Source organism: Salmo salar, chromosome ssa02 (assembly GCF_905237065.1).
Source record: "Salmo salar chromosome ssa02, Ssal_v3.1, whole genome shotgun sequence".
NCBI classification, from domain to species: Eukaryota; Metazoa; Chordata; class Actinopteri; order Salmoniformes; family Salmonidae; genus Salmo; species Salmo salar.
In genome coordinates, this window is record NC_059443.1 from 17482606 (window position 1) to 17492544 (window position 9939).

At 48.8% G+C, this 9939-nt stretch overlaps 1 protein-coding gene across 1 annotated transcript in view; it reads left to right on the forward strand.

Moving 5' to 3' along the window:
• Window positions 1-2373: 2373 nt before the first annotated feature.
• LOC106595655 (ephrin-A3) overlaps window positions 2374-9939 on the forward strand; it is a 133647-nt gene continuing 126081 nt past the window's right edge. Inside the window, exon 1 of the mRNA XM_045698809.1 lies at window positions 2374-3321. Within this exon, the coding sequence (XP_045554765.1) occupies window positions 3215-3321 (107 nt within the window). The 5' untranslated portion in view covers window positions 2374-3214. The remainder of the gene's footprint in view (window positions 3322-9939) is intronic.

Below are 9939 nucleotides of genomic sequence, written 5' to 3' on the forward strand. Positions count from 1 at the left end.
AGATAATTACTTGACACATTGGAAAGAATGAACAAAAAACCCAGAGAACACTAGAATGCTATTTGGCCCTAAACTGAGAGTAAGATAAACTTTTGTGAGTGTAATGTTTACTGTAAATTTTTTATTGTTTATTTCACTTTTGTTTATTATCCATTTCACTCGCTTTGGCAATGCAAACATGTTTCACATGCCAATAAAGCCCTTTGAATTGAATTGAGAGAGGCAGAGAGAGAGGCAGAGAGAGAGGCAGAGAGAGAGAGAGAGAGGCAGAGAGAGAGAGAGAGAGAGGCAGAGAGAGAGAGAGGCAGAGAGAGAGAGAGGAAGAGAGAGCGAGAGAGGCAGAGAGAGGGAGAGGGGGAGGGAGAGGCAGAGAGAGAGAGAGGGAGAGGCAGGGAGAGAGAGAGAGAGGCAGAGAGAGAGAGAGGCAAAGAGAGAGGCAGAGAGAGAGGCAGAGAGAGAGAGAGGCAGAGAGAGCGAGAGAGGCAGAGAGAGGCAGAGAGAGGGAGAGGGAGAGGCAGAGAGAGAGAGAGGGAGAGGCAGGGAGAGAGAGAGAGAGGCAGAGAGAGAGAGAGGCAGAGAGAGGGAGAGGCAGAGAGAGAGGCAGAGAGAGGCAGAGAGAGGCAGAGAGAGGGAGAGGGAGAGGCAGAGAGAGAGAGAGAGAGGGAGAGAGGTAGAGGCAGGGAGAGAGAGGGAGAGGGAGAGTGAGAGGGAGAGGGAGAGAGAGAGAGAGAGAGAGAGAGAGAGAGAGAGAAGGATATCCTCTCATTAGTGGTTCTCTGTCTGTTTTACAGGTACATTAACTTAACTCACACATACAGACGAGCCTGGATGCTGCGGATCAGAGTAGGAGCGAGGAACAAATTAATCCCTGTGTGTGTATGTGTGAACGTGACGCGTTACAAGAGGATTGTAGATAATAATAATGCTGTATTAGACTGACTTACTGTGTCTGGACCCTCAGCCCAGGAGAGCTTAAACCAGCCCAGTGTGTGTGTGAGTGTATGATGTGGGGGGGGGGCGAGTGAGCGGGGGTACAGGGGGGTAAAGGGGTGAAAACAAGGATAATACATAAAAATTGTCTACAGATGGAGAGAGAGAGGATAGGCATGGGGTCCTGTAGGGACATACATTACATGACCAAAAGTATGTGGACACCTGCTTGTCAAACATCTCATTCCAAAATCATGGGCATTAATGGAGTTGGTCCCCCCTTTGCTGCTATAACAGCATTCCAATAGATGTTGTAACAATGTTGTGGGGACTTGCTTCCACACCGATCTCGACAAACGATTTCTGTATGGACCTCACTTTGTGCACGAGGGCATTGCTACTGTAACAGGAAAGGGCCTTCCCCAAACTATTGCCACAAGGTTGGAAGCACAGTATCGTCTAGAATGTCATTGTATGCTGTAGCATTAAGATTCCCCTTCACTGGAACTAAGGGGCCTAGCCCAAACCATGAAAAACAGCCCCAGACCATTATTCCTCCTCCACCAAACTTTACAGGTGGCACTGTGCATTGGGGCAGGTAGCGTTCTCCTGGCATCTGCCAAACCCAGATTCGTCTGTCGGACTGCCAGATGGTGAAGCGTGATTCATCACTCCAGAGAACACATTTCTACTGCTCCAGAGGCCAATGGCAGCGAGCTTTACACCACTCCAGCCGAGGCTTGGCATTGTGCATCTTAGGCTTGTGTGCAGCTGCTCGGCCATGGAAACCCATTTCATGACGCTCCCTGCGAACAGTTATTGTGCTGACGTTGCTTCCAGAGGCAGTTTGGAAGTTGGTAGTGAGTGTTGCAACCAAGGACAAATGATTTTACTCGCTAAGTGCTTCAGCATTTGGTGAGCTTGTGTGGCCTACCACTTTGCGGCTGAGCCGTTGTTGCTCCTAGATGTTTCCACTTCACAATAACAGCACTTACAGTTGACCTGGAAGCTCTAGCAGGGCAGAAATGTTACAAACTGACTTGTTGAAAAGGTGGCACCCTATGATGGTGCTCTTCACTAAGGCCATTCTACTGCCAATGGTTGTCTATGGAGATGGCTGAGTGTTCGATTTTAAACACCTGTCAGCAACGGGTGTGGATGAAATAGCCAAATCCAATCATTTGAAATGGTGTCCACATACTTTTATAGTATCTAGTGTAGCTGAGGCAGGTTTTAAGTGGCGACTGTTTTTCTTTTTGGGAGGAATATAAACAGCTTTAACAAAACTTTCCTGGCAGATCTCTGATAGACAAGTGATGTGAAGACGACTTGGTTTCAAATGAAGGAATGAGACGCGAGTCCACTGAAGGCACGCATTTGTCATTTGCTGGGGGTGGAGTTAGTGACTGAACGAGCGCTGCCTACCAAATAGAGCGAGCGAGGAGAGAGGAGAGGAGGAGAGGGAAAGAGCGAGAACGAGAGACGGATGAGTATTTATGATTGTAAGTATCGCAGGATGGATGAACAGACACTTATAAAATGAAGAAACTCGTTGTTTGAAACTATTTTGCTAGAGGCAGAATTAAAAAAAAATCTTAATCAATTACGGATTCTTCAAATGCGCATCAAGTAGGGATCTACGCCAGATGAAGAATTAACGCATTTTCCAATGTAAACTCAACATTTCCGAGTCAGAACGGTGCGTAGGCGATGCACGCTGTTAATGTGAATGGACTCCGTGTCTCTCTCCTTTTGTTAACGCTGTTTTCATCAAATTAGCGCAGCCCCTACTACGCTGCACCCCCCTTTTCGGACGGCCAGCAGACAGCTAAGGACCTGGGTTCTATCTAGAAGAGAGACCGCTCTCCTGTGGTCGAAAGCCTGACCTCTCACCTCTCATTCCCCGCTCTAGGAGAGGATCTCATCGGTATGAAAGCACCAGAAACAGCTATTTTGTAGGGAACCCGTCTGGCAGGGAAGCAGCAACAAATCCCCGTTTTCAGACTGTGATTTTGGGGGACGCGGGCTCGCGGTAGGGGGGAGGGGGACCTCGCGTATCACAATGGAATTAGAGTTTTACAATACGTCCCCAGTGCGCTAAGGAACACAACCTTATTCCGTACACTACTGTACTTTACCCTCTCAGCTGAAGTCTTTTTTCCCCTTATTTTTTTAAACCACCAAATCCGTGATGCCGCATTTCGTGGGGTGAAGGTGCCGAACGCGAGGAAAAGGAGAGAGAGAAGAGAGGGAAGGACGGAGGAGAAAGAGAGATTCGGAGAGCATGGATCTTGCAACGTTGTCTCTCTGTGTGCTAACTCTCACCTGGGCAAACTTGTACCAGGTGTGTGCCAACAGGCACGCGGTGCATTGGAACAGCTCCAATATACAGTAAGACCCCCTCTCTTCACGTTTCACTACGGCGCCGCTGTGTGTGTATACTATGTGTGCGTATTTGTGTGTGTTTTACTGGTCTCTTATGTCCCATGTCCATAACCATTGTTTCTGTCAGATTAATTTACAAAGAAGAGAGAGTGTTTGTGTGTGTGTCTGTGTGTGTGTCTGTGTGTGTGTGTACACACTGATGAGTGTTTGTGTGTGTGTTTGTGTGTTTGTGTGTGTGTGTGTGTGTGTACACACTGATGAGTGTTTGTGTGTGTGTTTGTGTGTTTGTGTGTGTGTGTGTGTGTGTACACACTGATGAGTGTTTGTGTGTGTGTTTCTGTGTTTGTGTGTGTGTGTGTGTGTGTGTGTGTGTGTGTGTGTGTGTGTGTGTGTTGTGTGTGTACACACTGATGAGTGTTTGTGTGTGTGTTTGTGTGTTTGTGTGTTTGTGTGTGTGTGTGTGTGTACACACTGATGAGTGTTTGTGTGTGTGTTTGTGTGTTTGTGTGTGTGTGTGTGTGTACACACTGATGAGTGTGTTTGTGTGTGTGTTTGTGTGTGTGTGTGTACACACTGATGAGTGTGTTTGTGTGTGTGTGTGCCTGTGTGTGTGTGTGTATGTTGATGAATGTGTGCGTGTGCCTGTGTGTGTGTATGTTGATGAATGTGTGTGTGTGTGCCTGTGTGTGTGTATGTTGATGAATGTGTGTGTGTGTGCCTGTGTGTGTGTATGTTGATGAATGTGTGTGTGTGTGCCTGTGTGTGTATGTTGATGAATGTGTGTGTGTGTGCATACATAGGACACCTGTATTTGGAAAATGAACCAAAGAGTCCATTTCTAACTAAGCCACACGTTTGGTTTGACACTGATGAATCAATCCACTGTATCAGCCCCTGGTCTATGTTGGGTTGTCTCCTTGTATGTGAGCACACTACGCCCTCTGCCAAGAGGTCTGGACCTTTATGGCAGAATGCCTGCCCTGTAACCCAGGGTCTCCGGTTCAAGCCCTGGTCTGACTGTTCCCCCTCCATCACTACCTGTCCTGAGCCTTGCAGAACGGAACCTTTAGAGTCTCTCAGTTTTCCAGAAGGTATTTACCATGTCACAGCTCCTCTCTCTATCCCACTACACACCTCACTGATCACCTCAATGTGTGTATTACCCCTTTTCCCACTACACACCTCACTGATCACCTCAATGTGTGTATTACCCCTTTTCCCACTACACACCTCACTGATCACCTCAATGTGTGTATTACCCCTTTTCCCACTACACACCTCACTGATCACCTCAATGTGTGTATTACCCTTTTCCCACTACACACCTCACTGATCACCTCAATGTGTGTATTACCCCTTTTCCCACTACACACCTCACTGATCACCTCAATGTGTGTATTACTCCTTTTCCCACTACACACCTCACTGATCACCTCAATGTGTGTATTACTCCTTTTCCCACTACACACCTCACTGATCACCTCAATGTGTGTATTACTCCTTTTCCCAGACACATGTCACCCCTCTCTGCCTCCACCCCTCTCTGCCTCCACTCCTCTACCTCCACTCCTCTCTGCCTCCACTCCTCTCTCCCTCCACTCCTCTACCTCCACTCCTCTCTGCCTCCACTCCGCCCTTCCTCCACTCCTCTCTTCCTCCACTCCTCTCTGCCTCCACTCCTCTCTTCCTCCACTCCTCTCTGCCTCCACTCCTCCCTTCCTCCACTCCTCTCTGCCTCCACTCCGCCCTTCCTCCACTCCTCTCTGCCTCCACACCTCTCTGCCTCCACTCCTCTCTTCCTCCACTCCTCTCTTCCTCCACTCATCTCTGCCTCCACTCCTCTCTAACTCCACTCCTCTCTTCCTCCACTCCTCTCTTCCTCCACTCCTCTCTGCCTCCACTCCTCTCTTCCTCCACTCCTCTCTGCCTCCACTCCTCTCTTCCTCCACTCCTCTCTTCCTCCACTCCTCTCTGCCTCCACTCCTCTCTTCCTCCACACCTCTCTGCCTCCACTCCTCTCTGCCTCCACTCCTCTCTTCCTCCACTCCTCTCTGCTTCCACTCCTCTCTTCCTCCACTCCTCTCTTCCTCCACTCCTCTCTGCCTCCACTCCTCTCTCTGTTCCTCTGGTTGGTCTGTGAGGACCTCTCTGTCTCTGGTCCTCTGGTTGGTCTGTGAGGACCTCCCTGTCTCTGGTCCTCTGGTTGGTCTGTGAGGACCTCTCTGTCTCTGTTCCTCTGGTTGGTCTGTGAGGACCTCCCTGTCTCTGGTCCTCTGGTTGGTCTGTGAGGACCTCTCTGTCTCTGTTCCTCTGGTTGGTCTGTGAGGACCTCTCTGTCTCTGTTCCTCTGGTTGGTCTGTGAGGACCTCTCTGTCTCTGTTCCTCTGGTTGGTCTGTGAGGACCTCTCTGTCTCTGTTCCTCTGGTTGGTTTGTGAGGACCTCTGTCTCTGTTACTCTGGTTGGTCTGTGAGGACCTCTCTGTCTCTGTTCCTCTGGTTGGTCTGTGAGGACCTCTCTGTCTCTGTTCCTCTGGTTGGTCTGTGAGGACCTCTCTGTCTCTGTTCCTCTGGTTGGTCTGTGAGGACCTCTCTGCCTCTGTTCCTCTGGTTGGTCTGTGAGGACCTCTCTGTCTCTGTTCCTCTGGTTGGTCTGTGAGGACCTCTCTGTCTCTGTTCCTCTGGTTGGTCTGTGAGGACCTCTCTGTCTCTGTTCCTCTGGTTGGTCTGTGAGGACCTCTCTGTCTCTGTTCCTCTGGTTGGTCTGTGAGGACCTCTCTGTCTCTGTTCCTCTGGTTGGTCTGTGAGGACCTCTGTCTCTGTTCCTCTGGTTGGTCTGTGAGGACCTCTCTGTCTCTGTTCCTCTGGTTGGTCTGTGAGGACCTCTCTGTCTCTGTTCCTCTGGTTGGTCTGTGAGGACCTCTCTGTCTCTGTTCCTCTGGTTGGTTTGTGAGGACCTCTGTCTCTGTTCCTCTGGTTGGTCTGTGAGGACCTCTCTGTCTCTGTTCCTCTGGTTGGTCTGTGAGGACCTCTCTGTCTCTGTTCCTCTGGTTGGTCTGTGAGGACCTCTCTGTCTCTGTTCCTCTGGTTGGTCTGTGAGGACCTCTCTGTCTCTGTTCCTCTGGTTGGTCTGTGAGGACCTCTCTGTCTCTGTTCCTCTGGTTGGTTTGTGAGGACCTCTGTCTCTGTTCCTCTGGTTGGTCTGTGAGGACCTCTCTGTCTCTGTTCCTCTGGTTGGTCTGTGAGGACCTCTCTGTCTCTGTTCCTCTGGTTGGTCTGTGAGGACCTCTCTGTCTCTGTTCCTCTGGTTGGTCTGTGAGGACCTCTCTGCCTCTGTTCCTCTGGTTGGTCTGTGAGGACCTCTCTGTCTCTGTTCCTCTGGTTGGTCTGTGAGGACCTCTCTGTCTCTGTTCCTCTGGTTGGTCTGTGAGGACCTCTCTCTCTCTGTTCCTCTGGTTGGTCTGTGAGGACCTCTCTGTCTCTGTTCCTCTGGTTGGTCTGTGAGGACCTCTCTGTCTTCTCTTCTATCTGGTTCAATTAGGAACACTTCTTCACCCTGACCTCATTGTGTTCTAGCTGTGTCACTATTCAATCTCTCTCCCCTCCTTCGCTCTCTCTTGCTCTCTCTCTCTCTCTCTCTGCCTCCCTCTCTCTCTCTCTCCCCCTCCCTCGCTCGCTCCCTCTCTCTCTATCTCTCTCCCCTTCACTCTCTCTCTCCTCCTCCTTTGCTCTCTCTCTCTCTCTCTCTCTCTCTCTCTCTCTCTCTCTCTCTCTCTCCCTTCACACTCTCTCTCTGCCTCCCTCTCTCTCTCTCTCCCCCTCCCTCGCTCGCTCTCTCTCTATCTCTCTCCCCCTCCTTCGCTCTCTCTTGCTCTCTCTCTCTCTATCTCTCTCCCCTTCACTCTCTCTCTCTCTCTCTCTGCCTCCCTCTCTCTCTCTCTCTCTCTCTCTCTCTCTCTCTCTCTCTCCCCTCCCTCGCTCTCTCTCTCTCTAGCTCTCTCCCCTTCACTCTCTCTCTCCCCCTCCCTCGCTCTCTCTCTCGCTCTCTTTCTCTCTCTCTCTATCTCTCTCCCCTTCACTCTCTCTCTCTGCCTCCCTCTCTCTCTCTCTCTCTTTCTTTCTTTCTCTCACACTTTTTCTCTTTAGCCTTTTTCCTGCTGTAGTCCTCAGTTTTTCTTTCGTCTCTCTTTGACATCTGTCTGTATTTGTCCTCTGTTATCACCTCTTATCTTCCTGCTCTCCTCTCCCCCCTGTCCTAACCCTGTCTTAACACATACACCGTATCCACCATTCCATACCCTAACGACGCTAAATCAAGGTCAACCCCAGCCCTTCATCCTCTCTATAGAACAGTAACTACTAACTGGGCTCTTTAGACTAACCCTCTGTCACACAATGGCATGGCTCTTATTGATACCCATCTTATTAAGGCCATATACCATGGAAGGCTTTCAACACACTCTGAGATGTCACAGCCAACGATGAAATACTCTCGGTCTGTACCTTTTTACTTTACAATACACAGTAAAATATATGAGGCAAGTGGTGAATTTAGACTGTTGAAAATCTTTCTAAGGCGGTGAGTTCATAAAGTTAGAAGATATTGTCTTTAAAATCAAACATTTGACATAACTCATAACTCCCGTAAAACGTTTTTATCAACAACATAAATTCTCTGAATGCGTTGCAATTTGAGCTGGTAATTCTCCGAGGCGCTGTTTGAATATAAAGATGTCTGAGTATGATGCCTCTTCTGTTATTGAGTCAGTAAGGTTTTTTATGTGCGACTCGGCATGTCCTCGAATCACCCCCACGCTAAGTTTACCCTTAGTTTAAATTGTACTCCAGTATAACATTTACAAACAGGCAGGGCAGACAGACACGTAGGCAGACAGACAGGGGAACAGACAGGTATGTAGGTAGGTAGGTAAGCAGACAGACAGACAGACAGACAGACAGACAGACAGACAGACAGACAGACAGACAGACAGACAGACAGACAGACAGACAGACAGACAGACAGACAGACAGACAGACAGACAGACAGACAGACAGACAGACAGACAGACAGACAGACAGACAGACAGAGACAAACAGGTAGGCAGACAGGTAAACTGTCAGACAGAGACAGACTATTTTATTTCTGTAAAGCCGAGGGTGTATCTGAGCTGTCTGGTAATGTCTGAACTCTAACCTGACTGCTGTTCTGGGATGAAGCAGAGCGCTGTGGACTCCCAGCTCATCCCTGTTTTACCTGCCTACGCACGCACACACACTCACACACACACTCACACACACACACACTCACACACACACACACACACACACACATATACAGCCTCTGCGGACAGTCAGCCATGGCAGTGTGTGTCTCTTTTGTTGAGAAGTGTGGTTAATTAAAGAACACTGTATCTCAGTGGACCTCCCTCTAGCTCTCTCTCTGTCTCTCTCTCTCTCTCTCTCTCTCTCTCTCCTCTCTCTCTCTCTCTCTCTCTCTCTCATACACACACAGACACACACACAGACATACATACACACACATACACACACACACTGTGTTACCTCTGCCTCTTGGCCTAGTTAGGGCAGAATCAAACTGAGAGAGAGTGGGAGAGAGAGAGTGCCCCTGGCATAAACCTGTAATAGGGCTGTCTTCTAGCTGTAAGAAGGGTTGTGATACAACAAGCTCTCACAGTCTCATTGCAGAATACCACGTTTGACCATAAGCATCATATTTAGATGGTTACATTTAGGCATGAACTCCAAATGGTTAAGGGTTAAGGTTTGGAATAATGTTAAAAAATAGTAATAATTAAACTAGTGCCTAGCTCTGGGATTGAACATGCGACCCTCTGAGCCGGAGATCGCCCGAGCAAAACCCAAGCCTACTTGATGGTAATAGCGCTCAACCGTGTCCCTAGTGCCAGTTTTGAAGTCATCTTCCGACTTCTTGGGCACCTGGATGGATGTGGAATTTCTCAGTGGATCTGGCTGTGATAATACGTCCCTTTCTGACCTCTGCTGCTTGAAATGCAGGAACAAATTGACTGTAACGTGGACCCACACAGCCAGCTCCAGAACAGAACTTTTCTCATTTTAAAACTGTGAGTTGAGCATCATCGATAAAGCTGGTACATGGTCTAAGGCCCGTTTCAAATATTATAAAATGTTGGTTAGGATTCTTGTGAATGTTGTAGGTGCTTTATGTGTGCTTGCGTGTGTGTGTGTGTGTGTGTGTGTGTGTGTGTGTGTGTGTGTGTGTGTGTGTGTGTGTGTGTGTGTGTGTGTGTGTGTGTGTGTGTGTGTGTGTGTGTGTGTGTGTGTGTGTGTGTGTATATTACAGATCTTCCTGCTTCATGACAGGTGACTGAAACAAAAACAAAGCCACCAGTCCGTTAAATCACTTACTATCCCCCACCTCCTGGACATTAACTACCACTGGGCCGTGTGTGTGTGTGTGTGTGTGTGTGTGTGTGTGTGTGTGTGTGTGTGTGTGTGTGTGTGTGTGTGTGTGTGTGTGTGTGTGTGTGTGTGTGTGTGTGTGTGTGTGCGTGCGTGCGTGCGTGTGTGTGTGTGTGCGTGTGAAATAAATAGATATTCAGTTCCAACATGTAGCTGAATAAATGC